The sequence below is a fragment of the Orcinus orca genome, chromosome 1 (genome assembly GCF_937001465.1).
Source record: "Orcinus orca chromosome 1, mOrcOrc1.1, whole genome shotgun sequence".
NCBI classification, from domain to species: Eukaryota; Metazoa; Chordata; class Mammalia; order Artiodactyla; family Delphinidae; genus Orcinus; species Orcinus orca.
Genome location: NC_064559.1, coordinates 195,388,693 through 195,411,267, shown reverse-complemented (window position 1 = coordinate 195,411,267; position 22,575 = coordinate 195,388,693). Strand labels below are relative to the sequence as shown.

General features: G+C 41.4%; 1 protein-coding gene across 7 annotated transcripts in view; it reads left to right on the top strand.

Annotated features, from left to right (window-relative positions):
• Positions 1–22,575, top strand: part of ZBTB40 (zinc finger and BTB domain containing 40) — an 86,390-nt gene that overhangs the window by 46,469 nt on the left and 17,346 nt on the right. For 6 of the 7 annotated variants that reach the window (XM_033433223.2, XM_033433222.2, XM_033433221.2 and 3 more), the window contains 9 exons: positions 9,741–9,933; positions 10,535–10,692; positions 14,293–14,485; positions 16,221–16,357; positions 16,760–16,961; positions 17,321–17,454; positions 19,638–19,806; positions 20,093–20,560; positions 21,311–21,517. In XM_033433223.2, the coding sequence (XP_033289114.1) occupies positions 9,741–9,933; positions 10,535–10,692; positions 14,293–14,485; positions 16,221–16,357; positions 16,760–16,961; positions 17,321–17,454; positions 19,638–19,806; positions 20,093–20,560; positions 21,311–21,517 (1,861 nt within the window). The remainder of the gene's footprint in view (positions 1–9,740; positions 9,934–10,534; positions 10,693–14,292; positions 14,486–16,220; positions 16,358–16,759; positions 16,962–17,320; positions 17,455–19,637; positions 19,807–20,092; positions 20,561–21,310; positions 21,518–22,575) is intronic. The other variant, XM_033433228.2, reaches the window with a different exon arrangement.

The following is a 22,575-nucleotide window of genomic DNA, read 5'->3' as shown; positions in this document are numbered from 1 at the left end:
TCTGGGCTTTCTGTCTGTTCCATTGATCTATATTTCTGTTTTTTTGCCAGTACCATACTGTCTTGATTACTGTAGCTTTGTAGTATAGTCTGAAGTCAGGGAGCCTGATTACTCCAGCTCCATTTTTCTTTCTCAAGGTTGCTTTTGCGATTCGGGGTCTTTTGTGTTTCCATACAAATTGTGAAATTTTTTGTTCTAGTTCTGTGAAAAATGCCATTGGTAGTTTGATAGAGATTGCATTGAATCTGTAGATTGCTTTGGATAGTAGAGTCATTTTCACAATGTTGATTCTTCCAATCCAAGAACATGGTATATCTCTCCATCTGTTTATATCATCTTTAATTTCTTTCATCAGTTTCTTATAGTTTTCTGCATATAGGTCTTTTGTCTCCTTAGATAGATTTATTCCTAGGTATTTTATTCTTTTTGTTGCATTGGTAAATGGGAGTGTTCCCTTAATTTCTCTTTCAGATTTTTCATCATTAGTGTAGAGGCATGCAAGAGATTTCTGTGCATTAATTTTGTATCCTGCTACTTTACCAGATTCATTGATTAGCTCTAGTAGTTTTCTGGCAGCATCTTTAGGATTCTCTATGTATAGTATCATGTCATCTGCAAACAGTGACAGCTTTACTTCTTCTTTTCCAATTTGGATTCCTTTTATTTCTTTTTCTTCTCTGATTGCTGTGGCTAAAACTTCCAAAACTATGTTGAATAATAGTGGTGAGCGTGGACAACCTTGTCTTGTTCCTGATCTTCGTGGAAATGTTTTCAGGTTTTCATCATTGAGAATGATGCTGGCTGTGGGTTTGTCATATGTGGCCTTTATTATGTTGATGTAAGTTCCCCCTATGCCTACTTTCTGGAGGGTTTTTATCATAAATGGGTGTTGAATTTTGTCAAAAGCTTTCTCTGCATCTGTTGAGATGATCATATGATTTTTATCTTTCACTCTGTTAATATGGCTTATCACATTGATTGATTTGCGTATATTGAAGAATCCTTGCATTCCTGAGATAAACCCCACTTGATCATGGTGTATGATCCTTTTAATGTGCTGTTGGATTCTGTTTGCTAGTATTTTGTTGAGGATTTTTGCATCTATGTTCATCAGTGATATTAGCCTGTAGTTTTCTTTTTTTGTGACATCTTTGTCTGGTTTTGGTATGAAGGTGATGGTGGCCTCGTAGAATGAGTTTGGGAGTGTTCCTCACTCTGCTTTATTTTGGAAGAGTTTGAGAAGGATAGGTGTTAGCTCTTCCCTAAATGTTTGATAGAATTCACCTGTGAAGCCATCTGGTCCTGGGCTTTTGTTTGTTGGAAGATTTTTAATCACAGTTTCAATTTCAGTGCTTGTGATTCATCTGTTTGTATTTTCTGTTTCTTCCTGGTTCAGTCTCTGAAGGTTGTGCTTTTCTAAGAATTTGTCCATTTCTTCCAGGTTGTCCATTTTATTGGCATATAGTTGCTTGTAGTAATCTCTCATGATCCTTTGTTTTTCTGCACTGTCAGTTGTTACTTCTCCATTTTCATTTCTAATTCTGTTGATTTGAGACTTCTCCCTTTTTTTCTTGATGAGTCTGGCTAATGGTTTATCAATTTTGTTCATCTTCTCAAAAAACCAGCTTTTAGTTTTATTGGTCTTTGCTATCATTTCCTTCATTTCTTTTTCATTTATTTCTGATCTGATCTTTATGATTTCTTTCCTTCTGCTAACTTTGGGGTTTTTTTGTTCTTCTTTCTCTAATTGCTTTAGGTGTAAGGTTAGGTTGTTTATTTTAGATGTTTCTTGTTTCTTGCGGTAGGATTGTATTGCTATAAATTTCCCTCTTAGAACTGCTTTTGCTGCATCCCATAGGTTTTGGGTCATCGTGTTTTCATTGTCATTTGTTTCTAGGTATTTTTTGATTTCCTCTTTGACTTTTTCAGTGATCTCTTGGTTATTTAGTAGTGTACTGTTTAGCCTCCATGTGTTTGTATTTTTTACAGATTTTTCCCTGTAATTGATATCTAGTCTCATAGCACTGTGGTCAGAAAAGATACTTGATACAATTTCAATTTTCTTAATTTTACCAAGGCTTGATTTGTGACCCAAGATATGATCTATCCTGGAGAATGTTCCATGAGCACTTGAGAAGAAAGTGTATTCTGTTGTTTTTGGCTGGAATGTCCTATAAATATCAATTAAGTCCATCTTGTTGAATATGTTATTTAAAGCTTCTGTTTCCTTATTTATTTTCATTTTGGATGATCTGTCCATTGGTGAAAGTAGGGTGTTACTATTGTTGTGTTACTTTCGATTTCCCCTTTTATGGCTGTTAGCATTTGTCTTATGTATTGAGGTGCTCCTATGTTGGGTGCATAAATATTTACAATTGTTGTATCTTCTTCTTGGATTGATCCCTTGATCATTATGTGTGTCCTTCTTTGTCTCTTGTAATGGTCTTTGTTTTTGTTTTTTTGCGGTACGCGGGCCTCTAACTGTTGTGGCCTCTCCCGTTGCGGAGCACAGACTCCAGACGCGCAGGCTCAGCGGCCATGGCTCACGGACCCAGCCGCTCCGCGGCTTGCGGGATCTTCCCGGACCGGGGCACGAACCCATGTCCCCTACATCAGCAGGCAGACTCTCATCCACTGCGCCACCAGGGAAGCCCTGGTCTTTGTTTTAAAGTCTATTTTGTCTGGTAAGAGGATTGCTACTCCAGCTTTCTTTTGATTTCCATTTGCATGGAATATCTTTTTCCATCCCCTCACTTTCAGTCTGTATGTGTCCCTAGGCCTGAAGTGGGTCTCTTGTAGACAACATATATACGGGTCTTGTTTTTGTATCCATTCAGCCAGTCTGTGTCTTTTGGTTGGAGCATTTAATCCATTTACATTTAAGGTAAATATTGATATGTATGTTCCTATTACCATTTTCTTAAATGTTTTGGGTTTGTTATTGTAGGTCTTTTCCTTCTCTTGTGTTTCCTGTCTAGAGAAGTTCCTTTAGCATTTGTTGTAAAGCTGGTTTGGTGGTGCTGAATTCTCTTAGCTTTTGCTTGTCTGTAAAGGTTTTAATTTCTCCGTCAAATCTGAATGAGATCCTTGCTGGGTAGAGTAATCTTGGTTGTAGGTTTTTCCCTTTCATCACTTTAAATATGTCTTGCCACTCCCTTCTGGCTTGCAGAGTTTCTGCTGAAAGATCAGCTGTTAACCTTATGGGTATTCCTTTGTATGTTATTTGTTGCTTTTCCCTTGCTGCTTTTAATATTTTTTATTTGTATTTAATTTTTGATAGTTTGATGAATATGTGTCTCAGCATGTTTCTCCTTGGATTTATCCTGTATGGGACTCTATGCTTCCTGGACTTGATTGATTATTTCCTTTCCCATATTAGGGAAGTTTTCAACTATAATCTTGTGAAATATCTTCTCAGTCCCTTTCTTTTTCTCTTCTTCTTCTGGGACCCCTATAATTCGAATGTTGGTGCATTTAATGTTGCCCCAGAGGTCTCTGAGACTGTCCTCAATTCTTTTCAATCTTTTTTCTTTATTCTGCTCTGTGGTAGTTATTTCCACTGTTTTATCTTCCATGTCACTTACCTGTTCTTCTGCCTCAGTTATTCTGCTATTGATTCCTTGTAGAGAATTTTTAATTTCATTTATTGTGTTGTTCATCATTGTTTTATGCTCTTTAGTTCTTCTAGGTCCTTGTTAAACGTTTCTTGTATTTTCTCCATTGTATTTCCAAGATTTTGGATCATCTTTACTATCATTACTCTGAATTCTTTTTCAGGTAGACTGCCTATTTCCTCTTCATTTGTTTGGTCTGGTGGGTTTTTACCTTGCTCCTTCATCTGCTGTGTGTTTCTCTGTCTTCTCATTTTGATTGACTTACTGTGTTTGGGGTCTCCTTTTCGCAGGCTGCAGATTTGTAGTTCCCGTTGTTTTTGGTGTCTGTCCCCAGTGGCTAAGGTTGGTTCAGTGGGTTGTGTAGGCTTCCTGGGGGAGGGGACTAGTGCCTGTGTTCTGGTGGATGAAGCTGGATCTTTCTGGTGGGCAGGACTGTGTCTGGTGATGTGTTTTGGGGTGTCTGTGACTGTATTATGATTTTAGGCAGCCTCTCTGCTAATGGGCGGGGTTGTGTTCCTGTCTTGCTAGTTGTTTGGCATAGGGTGTCCAGCACTGTAGCTTGCTGGTCGTTGAGTGGAGCTGCGTCTTAGCATTGAGATGGAGATCTCTGGGGGAGCTTTTGCCGTTTGCTATTACGTGGGGCCAGGAGGTCTCTGGTGGTCCAATATCCTGAACTCAGCTCTCCCACCTAAGAGGCTCGGGCCTGACACCTGGCTGGAGCACCAAGACCCTGTCAGCCACACGGCTCAGAAGAAAAGGGAGAAAAGAGAGAAAGAAAAAAATAATAAAATAAAGTGATTAAAATTTAAAAAAATATTAAAAAGTCATTTAAAAAATCATTTTTAGACTCAGTCAGTCTTGAAACTCCTTTTTCACTTAATGCCTTATAATATCCTAGTGCCATGGTCACTTACTCTGACATGAGATGGTTTGCTGTTGATGTTTTAAGCTTAGTTTGCTTAAGTCATGCTTTCAGATAGATACCATTACCCTTGGAAGTAGCTTCCTGAACTGCAGGTGTAGTGTCTCATACAAAGCCATCAGTCTCTAGAACAGCAGTTCAGTATATATAAAAATGATGCACTTGGGCTTCCCTGGTGGCGTAGTGGTTGAGAGTCCGCCTGCCGATGCAGGGGACACGGGTTCGTGCCCTGGTGCGGGAAGATCCCACATGCCACGGAGCGGCTAGGCCCGTGAGCCACGGCCGCTGAGCCTGCGCGTCCGGAGCCTGTGCTCCGCAACGGGAGAGGCCACAACCGTGAGAGGCCCACGTACCGCAAAAAAAAAAAAAATGATGCACTTGTTAAAATGGTGGATTTGTTAAAATGTACACCTCCAGACCACATTTCCAGAGTCTGATTCTTATGTTGTGGTAGAGCTTGGGAATCTCCATCTTTAACAAGTTCCCCATGGACTGCTTTTTTGGTATCTCTAGACTACATTTTGAGAAGCATTGCTGGAGAAGTTAATGGCTTAACAAAATTCTTAATGTATGATGGCAGATGTCACAGTGTCTATGCTGACAGCTCTCAGTGTTTTGAGTAGCTGCTGAATACGCATTTCCCAAGTGTTATTCTTTGCTTTCTCCTTGATTCAGCAAATATTTACTGAGCAACTGGTATGTGCCAGGCATTGAGCTGGTTGCTAGGAAAATAAACATAAATAAGACTGGATCCCTATCCTTACAGAATGTCTTGACAGCAAAGAAATCCTGCCACGTATGTAATTTTTTGAGAAGTGTATACAGAAGTCACCCAACTACAGGAATCCCCAAAAGACTTCAGTGTCGAACGTATTTATTAGAACTGTTCACTTGGAACATCATTCTGCATTTTAGCTACAGTTGTAAAGGTTGTTTGGGGGTTTTGTTTGTCACTGTTCTGTTTATACATCTTTAGCTCCCAGAGAGCTTTGAATGTTTTTTGTTGTTGTTGGCTGTTATTTGGTTCATCATCATAAATTAAAAAGATGGCTCAACGTTAACTATAATCTACACTTAGGTGTGTAATTTTGAGGCCTGTTAAGGCTTGTGAGTGATGTTCTGATTGAGATGGACCAGCCTGTTCCTTTTCTTAAAAACAGATATGAGGTATGTACCTGACCTGGATTGCGTTAAGGGAGGACATCATGAACCAGTGTCCTGATTATTTTATTTCCTGAGATAAATGATGAAAGGTGGCAAAGCCATTCCCTGAGCAGTGATTGCAGCAATATGAGAAGAATCTGGGCAGCTTGAATTGCGTGAAACCAAAGCCAAAACTGATTAAGGAGAAATCTCTTGGGTGCCGGGATGGGAAAGTGGCTTCCCCTTGTCTCTATCTCAATGTAGTATCTCTTACCATTAGAAAAAGCTGATACTGACCTAAGAGGCTTTCTGGCTGAGCTGAGTAAAACCTGTATTTAAAGGCAAACTTATACTTTTTTACACCTTTTATGTTAGAACTTTTAATTGTCTACTTGCTTTATTCCTAGCCGTGTCCCTGCTTTTAATTAATTGTGTAGATAGCAAGGTGTTTGACTAGAATAAGGAGATAACTTTTTCTACTATTGATTTCCTTGCTGTTTGATCCACTTTTCACCTAAAGTTCTAGAAAGACTCCCAAAGCTGAAGACCTGGTAGCATCCTTTTTTCCTTCAACTTTGTTTCAAAGGCAAACAACAGTGAAGGCTCTTATGTGAATCTGATGTTTTCATCTGTGTTACTACTTCAGAGGTTTGTCAAGACCTGTAGGTCTGTGTTTTGTGGACTGTGTTCACTGACACAGTATAGGGTAACCTTCTTGAGAAGTGAGTGGATAGGGTTCACTTTACAGGTCTATGAGAGATGAACTTAAGTTGTTTTTTTCAGATCTCCTCTCTGCTAATTATTAAATCTAAGATATGCAGCTATAGCTAGAAGGGTTAGTGGTCTTATGGGAAGGGAATTTCATTCAGTTAAACAAACATTTATTAATCACCTATTGTATACCAGTCTCTTCACTAATCAGTGAGACCAGGAGGAATGGTACAGATTGTCTAGATGCTACCCAGTGTTCAAGTGATGTTGATTCTAGTAAGTCCAATAAAATCCAGTGAAATGGATTTGGTTACACTCGAAGTTTGGGAGATGGAACTGGGTGAAAGGTGTGCCAGATCATTGGAATGAGCTCAGTGTTTCATCAGGGTATTCTGCTCACTAGCCATGCAAACTTGGGCAAGTTACTTCACCTCTCTGACTCTCCTTTAAGTAGTCGTAGTAATGCCTCCAGGATCTGATGTAAGTAGTAAAGTAGATGGCAAGTATGCACGGTATCTGGGATGGTATTGAGCTGTTGTGGTCTGTCTCATTATTGCCATTGCCTGGCCCTCAGCATTCAGGAAGGCATGAGCGAACAAGAATATAGTGTAACAAAGACAAATCCGAAGGCAGTAGGCAAATGGTTGGGAAAATAAGTAAATTCAATTAAAAGATCTGAGTGTAAGGGAAAGATTAAATGGTTTTTTCACATATAACAGAGGGAAAGAAAACTGTCCCATCTTTAAACATATTGACCTATATTTCATTCATAGATAAAAGTACTTTGAGTACTTCTGTGACCATGAATTGATACAAATTTATTGAAGTACCTTTAACTCTAAGAATCAAAGGAGTTCCAAATGTCTGGTTAAAGAATAAAACCCTGTTTTGGTCCATTTCTTAGAGTTCTGTTATGTGATAGCAATCAGCGAATTCCAGCCTATTGCAATATGTGACACCCTTCTGTTTAGTCAGATCCCCTATTTCAGAAAAGGGCTCACTCCACTGTGGAACCCCAGGCAGCTTAGGGGGCTGGTAGAGTAAGCTACAGCACTGGCTCTGGTGCAGGTCCCCAGTAGGTACTGGAAGAAAGAGCAGAGAGCAGGGCTTTCCAGGCAGCTGTCTGCTCCCTTCTGGCCCTTTCATCAGCCTACCCCCGCTTCTCTTCCCAGATGGTCACCCTGGTGTCACTGCTGAGCAATGAAGTTAACAAATGTTTTAATTTCACTGCTGAGCAGTTCTGCAGAGGAGGAAACAGCAGAGAGGATAATGAGAAGCGCATCAGATGCCACCATTGATGAAAGCTTCTCTTCCCCACTGGCTCAAATGATAATGCCAGACAAATTGGATACTGAGAGAGGTGGATCTGGGGTATTCAGAGAGCTTCGGGGGGAAGAAAACTGGCCTAGGATAGAATGAGATAGCTGTATGTTGTATCAGTTAAGTGCACAAGAGGGAGGGAGGGAGGGAGGGAGGGAGGATAGAAATGGAGAATAAAGAGGAAGAAACAGGTTTAAAACTAAGGGCATTAGCAATAGTGGGTCTTTATAAGATACCTACTCCTGTGCTGAACAAATTAGTCTTAAAATTTAGCAGCTTAAAAGAACAAACGTTTATGACCTCACAGTTTCTGTGGGTCAGAAATCCAGGCATAGCTTACCTGAGTCCCTGGCTCAGGGTCTGTCACAGGGCTGTACTCAGGGTGTCAGCCTGGGCTGCAGACATGTCGATGCTCAGCTGGGGAGTGTCTCTTTCTAAGCTCACTCACTCACTGTTGACCGGGGATGTGAGTTTCTTGCCACATGGGCCTCTCTATAGGGTACCTCTCAACATGGCAGCTTGCATCCCATAGAGGAAAGACACTGAGGGAGTCCACACGTGGGCAAGATGGAAGCCACAGTAACCTAGCCTCACAAGTGGTGTCCCATTACTTTTGCCATATTCTTTTCCTTAGAAGCAAGTCATTAGGTTCAGCTCAAGGGCATGAAAACCTGGAGGCATACTGGGAACCCCAGGCTGCCTACTCAGGTCCCTACTGCTGTCAGGGAAGAGGCATTCTAAAGAGATTTTAGGCCAACTAATAAAAGCAAGAAAGGATGAATAAATGCGACCAAAGAGAATTAAGCATTCAACTTACATTTTTATCTCATTTGTTTATTATTTTTAAAATAGAGACAAAATGAGTTTATCTTATGTTCATGGAAGTTACTTATTCCAATAAAAACTTAATAAGGATTATTAAATTGTGTTTTATCTATGTTTACTTTTGGAGATGACCAAAATTCATAGGAACCTTTTTTTTAAGTTTAACTTAGCTCTCTGATCAGGAAACAAGCTAGAACAAACTCAAGAAATACAAAGTCTAACTCATTTATAATCCTGTTTATTTGGGAGGAGAGAAGGAGATAAAGTTCCTCTAAACAACAATTTTAAACATATAATTACTGTCAGAATATATAATAACTGTCTAGGTGAACTTTGCCAGTGTACATGTTCAAGAGATCCTTTTGTGTTGTGTATGTGGCTGTGTGTGCATGTGTGTGTCTAGAAAACCTTTTTGCTCTCTAAAGACTCTCATGAGAAAATATTTTCTTTTATAGTATCGACACTAAAAAACATCAGAGGTAAGTTGTAGTTTTGCCAAGTAGAAATATAAAGATTATACATAAGACTATACTCATGAAATTAAGTTTCAATTACCAGATTTTTCATTATTGCTGAAATAGAGATATTAATTCTGCCTTCCAGTTGGCATTCCTTCCATTTGTGTGAGAGATGCTCTGTCAGACCGAAGAAAGGAATGCTAATGTTGTTTATTTTACCCCTGGAGTTGTTGATATTTTAATGCTCTAGGTGTTGAAAAGTCATGAAGGGAGTTGGGTTTTAGGCATATGGTGCTGAGACCCATGGAGGATAAGGCACATCTAACAGACACTGTGGCTCTGGATTGAGACAGAGTTCAAGATTAGTGCACTGGTTTTCAGGGTTGTCTTCATAAAGGTGATAGTTAAAGCTATATGTGTGAGAGCTTTTCAAAAGGAGAGTATATAAAGTGAGAAAAAATAAAGAGTTGAAACCAGTCTTAGGTACTGCTTTTGCTTATGGATTTGGAAGAAGAGCCAGTGAGGAAGGCAGAAAAAGAGTGGTCAGAAAGGTGAGTTCTTACCCAAAATGCTTCAGTGTCAAGAAGTCAGAGGAGAATTGTGCTGTAGAGGTGATAGTACCGTCAAATGCCATAGAAAGGTCAAGTAGGTGGGGATCAAACTGTTGAGGGCCCACTTGCCAAATCCAAGGAGCATGGAGTTCTTGTGGCTGGCTAATCTGTCTTTCTGGGCACTTGTGTTCTACAGACCATAATGGGATGTCTTGTGGGTGAAGAAGGACAGTCAGCATTCCAGAGAATCCTGGATAAAGTAAGAAGTGAGAGCCTGGATGTTCAGACTGTCGTGTCCCTGTTGAGGCTGTTCCAAGATTCTAATCCTGCGGTAAAGACAACACTGTTAGACAGACAGCCAGAGGCTGTAGAAGCAGTGCAGCCAAAAGGTACGAGAAACCTTATCCACCTGAGTGACTGAATTTTACTCTGGGCAGATGCTGTAAAGCTTGCTCCAGTGATACATTTCTTCAATGGCTTAGTTATTGTTAAAGTGATTTTCACATAAATTCTACCTGTAGTTCCAGAGACTGCATGTTAATACATACAAACTGAATTTGAGTCTTCATTTCTACCCCCTAGTTAACTAATCTGACACCTTGGAGTTGGAGAATACCATCAGTGTTCTCCTGCCCTTCAGAAAGCCACACATCCAAATCAGTATTTTGAGTGCCCACAGTGAACTGGTTTGCTGACAGCACTTAAAGGCTGAAGTTTCTCTCGTTTGGGTTAGATACAAAGCAGTGGCCTTGCCAACCAGAGGTTAACCTCTGGCTGGCTTTACAGCTTTGTGTTTCGACAGATACGTGAAACATTTTTCCTTTCATAGAGTTTAAACAGAATAATAAAGCATTTTCCTCTCCAAAAGGAGATTCTGCATTCGGGTGCTCAGAATTGGCTGAGAATCACTTTACTATTCTGTTAGATCTCTCTTGACAAACCATGCTGTCATTTTCTTCAAATTGACGAGCTTCTCTTGTTCGTCTCTAGCTCTTTCTCCCCCAGGGAGCACAGAGGAGGGAAAGACCTTGTCTGTTCTGTTACTAGAACACAAAGAGGACCTGATCCGGTGTGTAACACAGCTGAGACCTATTTTGGAGTTCCTGGAAACGGGCGAGGAGGAATTCCTGACTGACTCTGAGAAAAGGGTAACTGTCGAGTATCTCTTCCTCCTTTCTGCAGCACTTGTTTTAAACCTCTTTTGTGACACCGAGCACTTTTTACCGTGCAGTATTTCTTCACATACTACATAGTAAGCACCTTGAAGCTCAGGTTCTTGCTTCATACCTCCGTGTATCCGTTACACCAGCTTGCTGAGTGCCTTGCATACTATAGTCAAACATTACATCTTTAGATGTGTGGATGGTTGGATATTCCTGCTCTGACTCCGTGGGATTTTGATATAAAACATTTGCCCCAAGAGTTAAAGTGTTTAGGCACATTTCTAATTGTTATGACACTTTTTACAGAAATGATACACTGTTCATCTTTAGAAAATTGGGAAAACAAGCAGAAAGAAAAACGTCCAAATCTTCCACCATCTCACCACCCAGAGATGATCACTACTAACATTTTGGAACATGTGCTCCCACTTTTTCTCATTTGAATCATCCTGGGACGGGATTATCATATAGCTTTGTAACTTTATTTTTTAATTGAATATATTGTGAATATATTTCCATACCTACATAAGGATTTTGGTAGCTGCATTGTATTGTCTAATGGATATACCATAATTCATTAATTATTTTGGGGCATTTGTTTCTTAGTTTTTGCTATTCAATATTTTGCTATTATAAATAATGTTACAGGGGAACATTTTACACACAAATTGTTGCATACTTCTCAGATTATTTTCTCAGGATAATTTCTAAGAAGTGAGATTTTGGAATAGAGAGTAAAATTTTTCAAGTGTTTGATATATATTGCCAAATTGCCCTTCAGGAAGGTTGTACCAATTTACACTCCCACCAGCCAGCTGCTAAAATCCTCATAAAACTGCTGGCATGACTTCTCAAATCAACTAGATAACTGTATTTGTTGGTGTTATGATTTCAACTTTGTGCTAAAAATATTTTTATATCTGGAAGGAAGGAATAGGGACAGAGAACTTTTGTGGTATCGAACTGTGGGAAGTGGCTTAAATGTTCAGGAGAGAAAATGTTTAGAAACCACTGGTGTGATTGCTGCGTACTGGATTGATAGTGAGGACTGGATCCTAGATTTTCTTCTTCTCGATCTTATATTGCTCTTTTTTTCATATAAAATGGGAAAACCTTTAATCTCAAAATTGTATTTTGCAAATTATGTTTTTAAAAGTTTAACTCCTTTGCACTTCTTGAGAAAGATAATATATGAACAGAATAAGATTAAACCCCTGTTTTCTCCTTAGACTTCAGATTAAGTTTAATTTCAGGCACTCAGTTTAAGTAAGTTGCTTATAGCTCTAGAAATATCTCATTCCTCGTTTAGCGATTTCATTCAATTACTCATTCAAACTTTTTCCTTATTAGCTAGATTTAATGTGTCCTTTGAACTGTTTCATTATCTTGATAAAAATAGCATTTATAGGTAGAGCCCAAACCCAGCCCCATTCCCTGCAGCCAGGCAGACCATGCTGTCATTTTCTTCTGTCACTTTCAGTTTACTTGACAGAAAGGGCTGAAGCAGAAGAACTTAAATTAGTTGTAAATCACAAAAACACTTCTTAGGATTGGGGTTCCACCAGAGCTTCATTAGGCTACTCTTTCTCATGAAAATTGAAGCAAAATAATAAAGCAGGAGTGTAGAGGTGAATGTTGATCGCATAGGCACAGGGTTTTTACACCATGTGGAACATGCTCTCAGGCCTTTTGGAACTTTTTCTCTCTTATGGAATGATGCTAATCATAGGTACCATGGCCCTTCTGTAAACATACCTTGGGTTCTGGGGGTAAATAGGCATTTTTTCACTTCAGGATTGGGAACAGATACAAGAATAGTAATTGCTATAGCTGCCATTTATTTATTGTTTACTGTGTGCCAAGTAACGTACTGAGGACCTTTAAAGCATTACTAAATTCTACCCCCGCAGCAACTTTATGAAGTTATGGTTAATACCCTAACTTTAAAGATGAAGAAACAGAAGCTAAGAATGGTAAGCAGCGTACCCAAAGGCACAGCTGCTTGGGGCCAGCATTGGAACCCAGACTTCTAAACAAAGCACATCTCTTACCCACTGTGCATCCTGCTTCCTAATGATATCAGTAACCACTATCATTTATTAACAATCACATATGTCCTAGGAGTTTTGCTCAGCTCTACAAATGGCAACTTCATTTTAGAGAATTGTCATACTGACAGTGCAAGAGTTGGTATTGTTATCTTCTTTTGCAGATGAGAAGAATAAGGTTTAAAGACTTAATTGCCCAAGGTCACACAGGCCATACATTTTAGAACTGGATTTCAAACTAGGCCTGTCCGGCTTTAAAGTTCATACCCACTCTTTACAGTATCTGGCTGCCTCGTTTTGTATCAGGTTATTGTTTACGAGCTAAGACATAGCACAAAAATCAGTATGATTTTTAGATACAAGCCCTTAAGTTTTAAATTTTAGCTCATTTAGTAGAAATCTAATATATATTAGACCTTAAACAAAGAGAAAGACTATATTCTGTATGGACAAGGTATGTGACAACTTAATTTATAATATACACATGCCTTTCATATATGTAATATAGATATTTCTTTTACATATATAAAACCAATTTGGTTTTATAGCTAAATTTATTATTTTAAAACAGAAGTAATTTGATAATAGCGTCCTCTGGCATGCTACTGTGACCATCTGCTTGACTCTTTCTCTGGAGAGCTGGCATTTTCCCAAAGGAAAGTTCAAAATTCAGTTACTGTAGATTACATGTATTGAAATAATCCCCTGCATTATCCACAAGAGCCAAGTTATACATATTTAATTGCAGTCCATTAAGGCTAGTTCTATTGTGATTGGAAAATATCTTTAAAATAACTGTCAGGTGTTTGATTTTTCAACCTTTTGCTGGAGGCCTGTGCCCTCTTGACTCAGAAAACCCTCTAGCATACCAGGGAAGAACAAGTGGGTAGAACTGTGGGATGGTGACTGGAGCTGGTGCATGTGGCCACTGGGGAGGAGAGGGCTGGATAATGAGGAATCTGCTAGAAAAATTATCCTGAAGTGCACTTTAAATCTATTATTTTGGAGGCCACAGACAAATGTATGAAGTATCCGGGTATTCAAATTGCAATGCAAATAAAGTAAAAGGAAGTAAAGTAATAGAATTGCTCTGAACTTGCAGCCTCTGCCACTGTCATGTACTTGACTGAACAGAGATGAAAAACACTGTAACTGTATTTATTAATTGCCAGTCAGTTTTGCAATCTTAGTGTCTGAACAAACTCAATCTAAAGCTTAGATGTAAGCTGCTTGCTCTATCATATAGGCCTAGCGTAAGAATATTTTCACAAAATGCAAACTGTCAGAGGCAAAGAATATGCACAGACCCGCAATTGAGAAAGAAAGATTTTCATGGAGCTGTTTGTTTGGAGAATGTTTTGGATTTTTATTGAAACAGAATAAGGAAGAGACTGACAAAACTAGCGCTAGAGACAAGCAGAAGAGGACCTGGAGTCGGGGCGGTTTGTAATGCTGTCTTGCTGGTCTTTCCAGTGGTGTGTCAAATGCACTTAGAATTTCCAGTAACTGGTGTCGGGTTGATTGCTTGCCACTGCAGGTGATTCTGAATTGCTGTGAGGGTGGAACACCCAAGGAGACAATAGAAAATTTGTTGCACAGAATGACTGAAGAGAAGACCCTGAGCGCTGAGAGTTTGGTAAAACTCCTTCAGGCTGTGAAGATGACATTCCCAAACTTGGGCCTTCTGCTGGAGAATTTGCAGAAATTAGCTGCTTTGCCGAGCACCACAGGTATTACTTAATTATTGACTCTCTGGACTGGAGCCACTCCTACAGAAAATTATAGCTTAAAACACCCTTTTGGCTCCTTGCTGGTGGGGGAGATAAGACAATGTTAAGAAAGGCCGTTGTGAAAGAGAAACTAGCTGTCACAAATCAGTGATTCTTGATATCTCTGGAGTTAGGATCGGAAATCTAAGAATTTCTTCTCCATTAAGCTCCCCCGTGATGTTCCCGTGGTTCAGGGTCTAGAAGTGTGGCTTTCCCGGGGCTGTCACGTGCCACCTGTGAACGCCTGTGGAGCAGATGGACTCACACGTGTGAGCAGCAGGAACTCAGGTCCTGACGTCCCCACTCCCACTGGAGTGCTGTTCGGTCCCAGCAGTGCCCAGAATTAACCACCCCTCGTGTCCAGCCAGTTTGCGACTATCCCTTTGAAAAACAACCCAACTCTAGCCAATCATCCCCCGTCCCAGAACGTTTGAGAATGAAATGGTTTTCAGAAGAAGGCTATTTGGGAAATGAGAGAACTTTCTAACTAGCTTGTAAGAATAATATATACTTATACAAACTTGAACAGTTTAAAAAATAAGAAAACTTCAAATCCCACCACGTGATAATTTCAGTATTGAACACATTGACATATTTTATCTATCACATTATTTTTACAATGTTGAGATACTCTACCATATTTTACCATTTCCCCCACTTATCAATATAACATAAACATTCTCCTCCACATTTCAGAACACTCCCTAGAATTCTATTTTTTTTAAGGCTATGTAGTTTCTATCATAAGTATACTTATGCTGTCTTACTCATGCCCATGTCTAGGGGCACATGTAGCATAGTGGTTAAGACTATCAAGATTACTGGGATTTGCATCCTGACTTCTTTGGTAGCTCTGTGACCCTGAGTAAGTGACTTAACCCTTCTGCACCTCATTGTCTCCCCTGTGAGATGGTGGTAAGAATGGTACCTTCCACCTTCATTTTTGTGGCTACTTTGAGATGATATATGTAAACATGGAGCACAGTGCTCAGCACATAATATAATACGCACTCAGTAAATATTAGTTATCATCATCATCACAAGCTTCTCAGTGGCAAATATCTTTGTACACAGATTTTTTTTTTGCCTTCAGATCATTTCTTAAGGCTAGATTCCCAGAAGTGGAGTTACTGGGCCAGAGAGGAAAATAAATTTTTAAATATCTACAAAGCTAATGGGAATGCCTGATAGTTTTGATTTTTCTTTACTTTCAAATAAATATAACCTTTCTTAAAAGAGAGTAGCTAACAGATTGGCTGAGAGGGCATATAAACAGAAGAACAATGGGTCAGCTTTGCTACCGCCGTCCTGGCTCGTGCCTGCCTGTACTTTGGATCGCTGCATGGATCCTTTACCTCAGGCCTGGTAGATAACATCCCTTGAATCTCTACATCTGCACCTCTTACAAGTGCAGCCTTCTAATTACCCCCGGTTGAGCAATCACTAGCTTCTACCACTGGGCGCTAACTTTCAAAGTATTGGTGGTTTTGTGACCCTGCAACACTGAGTGATTAAGTGTAGACCAGAGGAGACGTGAGCATACGTGTGTGAGGCCCCAAGCCACGAGCTGCACTTATGCTCCAGAAGAGACAGAGCTGCTGTGCTAATCTGTTCTTCTGTCCGCATTTGTAACTCCCCTCATGTCGTGTAGAAAAGGCGTTAAGGAGGTTTTGTTGTTGTGCTAATATCCTTACAGTCCAAGCAAGCCCTGATGATTATGGGATTGAACTATTGAGGCGGTATCACGAAAACCTCTCAGAGATTTTCACAGACAACCAGATGTTACAAAAAATGATCCCACATGTGAAGAGTTTAACCCCTGGAGAAAGAGAGGTAAGAGAGAGGGAGGAAGGGTGGGCAAAATTGAGAGAGAAGGAAAACAGATTAACATATATATATTTTTAATGTATTTCTATTTTATATAAACATACACACATGCAGCCATGTTGAGAAATGCTAAGGGGTCAGCAGAGAAGGAGATAGTAGGTGATTCAATTTCTAAGAGTGACAAGTAGGATAGTTGTAATTTCTGCAGTGATAAGGAAAAGCATTCAAAAGGAGGAATGAAGAACCTTCTCGTATATAAACATCTCTCAGGTTGAAAGAAGTGAAGGATGTTGAAAAACTCCTCCCCAGAAATACGTTCACTACGACCCAGTGCTCAGACTTGCAGCTCTGCAGCTGGGCCAGTGGCTAGAAAGTCCCTTATGTGTATGTTTGTGCCGCATCTTGAAGGTCATGGAGAAGCTTGTGAAACGTGACTCTGGTTCAGGTGGTTTCAGTGCTCTGATGTCAGCAGTTCTAGAAGAGCAGACTCTCTCTGCAGCAGCCATTTGGCGACTGCTGCTGGTGGCTCAGGAGACAAAGGCCTGCCCATTGAACCTGCTCACGGAGGAAATACGAAGGGAGCCTGGCGCAGACGCTTACTTCCGGGCAGGTAGGTTGCCTGGCCTCTGTGCTGGCTTTGCCCCCACCAGAGATTATTGTCAGTCTTTGCAGGAAACAGCTCTCTTACGGTAGTCTTCCACATCGTGACCAGTAGAAGTAAGGACTGGCAATTTTGTTCAAGGACATGGGAGTCTGTAAACCTTTCAAAGTAAAATGTGCAGCAATTCTTCTAAGCTTATATTAATTATACTCTGATTACAGTGATGTTTGCCATCTTCTTCACTCCCAACTCCAGGTGGGAGATAGATGAAGTATATTCTCATTATGATGAACTGAGTTGAGAAAAGATGAAAGGGAAAAATGGTGCTCATAGTTTTACTAATGAGTTTTCAATCCCTCTTTGTTCAGTGATGACCCCAGAAAGTGCTGCCTTCGAAACCATCCTGAGGCATCACAGGTTGATCCTAGAGGCCATCCAGCAAAGGGCTGAACTCAAGTGCTTGGCCTCAGAGGAAGAGCGCCTGGCAGAGACTGTGAAAGAGGTGTGGTGGGGATAACAACACAGTGTTTGGGGGAGTTTTACAGCATTGATGCCCGGGACTGTCTTCACTCCTAAGGGAGGAACCAGCTCCTTGGAGCACCTGCTGTGGGCAGGCCCAGGCTAAGCAACACTTGTCATGCTTTTGCTCTTATAATCCTCCCAACTCTGGGTGACAGGTGATGCCACCCACATTTTACAGATAAGGGAGCTCGTGCTCTGAGAGGTCAGTGATGTTTCTAGGATGTACCAGCTAGTCATAGAAGCAGCCAGGACTGGAACTCAGGTTCAAGTGACTCAAACCCAGATTTATTCCATTTGTTTAAACCTAGGAAAACTCGAAGGGAACCATGATACTGGTCTCTCACATGTTGTAAGAAGCAACTTTTTTCAGAGGAAGAAAAGTAAAATTGGTCTTATTACATGCTCTATTCTGGCTTCTAGAAAGAGCCAAAATAAACATAGAAAGAACAAAGCTTTTGCCCATATGGGATAACAAATAGTGCCAACTCATTTTCTGTAAGGCTTCTCACGGTGTGGCCAGCATCCCAGAAAAACCAGGTGGGAATTGCAGGGGGAATTCACGGATGTTCATCCCAGGATCGTGTGCATCTTGAGTGGGAAAGAATTATAAAGGAGCATAAAATTAAATTACAGATTCACCTGTCGTGCTTTTTGATCCAAGTAGGCATGGAAGGTGTGTAGAAAGGCTGTCCTAACTCTGTCTACACAGGTGACAGCCCCACCTTGGTCTGACTCTCAGATGGGCAGAAGATGGCACACATTTCTGTGGGGCTTCAGAGGAGAGATTCATCTGCTAGACTCTCTCCAGCATGCCTCGCACTTCAGAGATGGGGCTTCTGCCGTTGATCAGTTTTAGCCTCACTAATTAGTCTCAAGCCTGCCTCCAGGGACATCAGGTTTATTTAGATAGACTTGAAAAGAGCAGAAATAAAATATCTTCCAAAATGAAAATTCCATTTGGCCATCTGTGGATGGTGTAGCTTTATTTTCTCAGTGTACTGACTCTTTTCTGCTGATAGCTCTAACATTCTGAGAGGATGGCTTTGAAATAATTTTCTTGGCTTCTTTAAAGCCCCTATTTGAACCTTCTTTAAAAACCTGAGTTTCGGGCTTCCCTGGTGGCACAGTGGTTAAGAATCTGCCTGCTAATGCAGGGGACACAGGTTCGAGCCCTGGTCTGGGAGAATCCCACATGCCACGAAGCAACTAGGCCCGTGAGCCACAACTACTGAGCCTGCGCGTCTGGAGCCTGTGCTCCAACAGAGGCCGCGATAGTGAGAGGCCCGCGCACCGCGATGAAGAGTGGCCCCTGCTTGCCACAGCTAGAGAAAACCCTCGCACAGAAACGAAGACCCAACACAGCAAAAATTAATTAATTAATTAATAAACTAAAAAAAAAAAAAAAAAAAGAAAAATCTGTTTAAAAAAAAAAAAACCTGAGTTTCGGGCTTCCCTGGTGGCACAGTGGTTGAGAGTCTGCCTGCCGATGCAGGGGACACGGGTTCGTGCCCCGGTCCAGGAAGATCCCACGTGCCGCAGAGCGGCTGGGCCCGTGAGCCATGGCCACTGAGCCTGTGCGTCCAGAGCCTGTGCTCCGCAAGGGGAGAGGCCACAGCAGTGAGAGGCCCGCGTACCGCAAAAAAAAAAAAAAAAAAAAAACACAACCTGAGTTTCTTTATGAAAGAAAATGATGTTTAAAAGGGTACACCTAAGTATCTAAAAACATGAAGCCACTGATCATGCAGAATTACTTCCCAACATTGAAACAGTTATATATTACGAAAAATTATCTTGATCATCAAGACAGAAATGCCAACAACCAAGTCCTATAGCTTTCCAAGCATATAATACTAAGCTCTAGAAAAGTTCTTTGGGAGACTCCTGGTTTCTGAGAAGATACTTCTCACAGAAAATCCTCAATGCTTCCTTGCTTGCACCTTTATATTCGCACATTTGTCTTCATATGTGCCTCCTTGTTAAAATTTTGTTAATTTCCCTATTCTTGGAGAAAGAGGGCTCTCCACTATATTTATGGCACGAAATGTATACTTGTTACAAATGGAGCAATGCCTCCCTGAAATTAGCTTTGTTTTCTACGTTGAAAACCATGGAGAAAATCTGCTGATATTAACCTCAAACCTTTGTCTCATGGTATTCATTTAGATTCTGAGCATTTCCTCTGAGACAGCCAGCCCTGAAGCTTCCCTGAGAGCATTGCTGAGCAGAGCCATGGAAAAAACCACCTCGGCCATTGAAATATGTCAGCTCCTGTGCAGCATCCACAGATCTTTCCCAGGCCTGCAGCCTGTCATGCAGGAGTTGGCGTATGCCGGTAAGAAACAGGGTGGGTGGGGTCCTGTTAGGCCCCCAGGTTGTTTCCTTATTGGAGAGAAGAGGCAGCAGTTCATTTAGGAGTTCACCCATCGCTGCTTTATTTTATATGCTCTCAAATACTTAGAAAAGTCATAGACATAGATGTAAAATGATGCTATCTGTGTTTATCAGAGAGTAAAGATGACAGTCCCAAGTAGTCTCCATTCTCCCCTAAGAAGGAAAGTTAGAAAGCAAAGTAGAAACATAGGAAATTCCCAGAGCCATCAGATCTCTCTCCTGTGCAGGTTTCCTTACTGAGGAAAAGGGAGAGAAGGAAAGGTGGATGGTGAGTAATAAATTTCACCTTGAAGCCAAGGACAAAGCAGATGAAAAGGCGGCTGAGCCAGCTGAAGAAAACTGCCAGCCTGGGAAACAGAACGGTCAAGGAGAGACTGGTTCCTTGCCAGAACAACAAGAGAAAGATACTTCTGCCTCCCCAGACTCTGCCAAGAAGAGCTTCGTCTGTAAGGCCTGCGACAAGAGCTTCCATTTCTACTGCCGCCTCAAGGTGCACATGAAGCGCTGTCGGGTGGCCAAGAGCAAACAGGTGCAGTGTAAGGAGTGTAACGAGACCAAGGACTCTAAGAAAGAGCTGGAGAAACATCAGCTGGAGGCCCATGGTACAGGTGGAGAGCCTGACGTCCCCAAGAAGAAGAAGAAGAGGCTTCCAGTGACATGTGACCTCTGTGGAAGAGAATTTGCTCATGCCTCAGGTACATTCAAGAAGGCGAAGTAATAGAGGATGATAATTCAGATATTGTAGTTTGGATTCCAGGCCTTTCCTCCAGTATGCGATAAGGGCTGTGGAAAGGCTTAGAAAATAGAGCAGAGGCAGGGTAATGTTTTGAGAAGAGCATGAGCTTTGGAATCAGCTCCCTGAGCCTTAATTTCCCCCTGTTAAATAGGCACCCTGATACCACCTACTTTTTTGAATTGCTATGAAGATTTAAGATAATATAGCTGAACACCTAGTACAGTGCCTTCAATAGAGTTAGTACTCAGTAAATTGTGGCTATGATTATTCATAATAATAATACCTATTAATAATAATAGCTATTTCACACCTGGCTCTTAGGTTTCTATGTATCACTTGTTTCTTGATAGTAAACGAGTCCTAGAAACCAGGGGATGTAGAATTTGAATTGTTTTCCCTTGCCCCAAACCTAATGAAACAGAAAAGTGAGTTTTGTTTCACTCTTTCTGGGTGACCGGGTCCTATTTAAGAGAGAGAGAGGAGATGGACAAGATAAACCCAGAACACTTGATGCCTGACCCAGCCAGGAACGGACCAAGGTGGCTTGGAGCGCTGGGTGGTGGGCTGATGAGCAGCATGGCCTGGCGTCCTGTGGCTCACGCTGTGCTTCTTCTCGAGGCCTGGCCTGAGACAGTGCTCGGGTGTATCCTCCTGCTGAATTCATAACATTGATCACTAGCATCTCTGGCCCCTGGTATGGCTTCCCTAGGCATGCAGTACCACAAACTGACGGAGCATTTTGACGAGAAGCCGTTCTCCTGTGAGGAGTGTGGGGCAAAGTTTGCGGCCAATTCTACCCTGAAGAACCACCTTCGCCTTCACACTGGGGACCGTCCATTCATGTGCAAGCACTGCCTCATGACCTTCACCCAGGCCTCTGCCCTGGCCTACCACACCAAGAAGAAGCACTCAGAAGGTAAGGCTTGGAGAATTTCTTCACTTTTCCTACAAACTTTAACACTGTGAGCTGCCTAAAAACCCATTTGGGATTAGGCGTGATATATATCTCAAAGAGATCAAAAACAGAAACAGACGTGGACTCTCTAGGTACACAGTTGCTGGGAAATACATATGTGCAAAGACATGTAAAATGCTTTTGGTGAGCGTTTCTGAAGAGAAGCTGGTTAACATAATATTATGACTTTCTAGTTATAGAATTTACATAAAGCCAGGAATTCTTTGGGCTTTGAGGTGGAGTTCAAGCATAAGAAAACCCTTGGTTGAGCATCTGCTGTGGACTGGGCAATGGCAGACACTAAGTGACTTACCTGGAATACTGCCGCCTCAAGGTGCACATGAAGCGCTGTCGGGTGGCCAAGATCACAGAGCTGACGGTCCAGCGTGTCTCTAGTATAGAGACAGTTACCGTGCAGGGTCAGGGTCATCCATCAGAGGTGTGATATGGAATAATACCATTACAGGGAGATACGGAAGAATGAAGTAGGGGTTTCTAGACCAGTTGGAGTGGGGGGCGGTGTGTTGTCAGGGAAGGCTTCTCGGAGGATTCTGTACATCATTTGGAGCATTTATGTGTGAGTACAAATGCCACCATCATCTCGCCTGGCGTGTTGTTGTAGCCTCCTAACTGGTCTCCTCCTCTCACCCTTTCTCTGGACAGTGTTCTCAGTATACAGGCCCAAGTGATCCTTCTAAAGCTAAACCACATTAGGTCACTTCTCTGCTCAAAACCCTGCAAAAGCTTTTCACTTCATTCAGCGTAAAATCTGAAGGGTAGCCTGCCAGGCCCCGCATGATCAAGTCCCCGATACCTCTCCAACCTTATCTCTTACTGCTCTCCCCTTCACTTGCCCTGTTCTACCCGTTGCAGCTTCCTTGCAAAGCCTCTGACCTGCAGGCCTCTGACCTCTGACCTCTGCTTGGAATGCTTTCCCTTCAGGCACCTCGAGGCTTCACTTCCTCACCGCCTTCAAGTCTTTACACAAACCTCACGTTCTCCTTTAGGCCTTTCCTGAC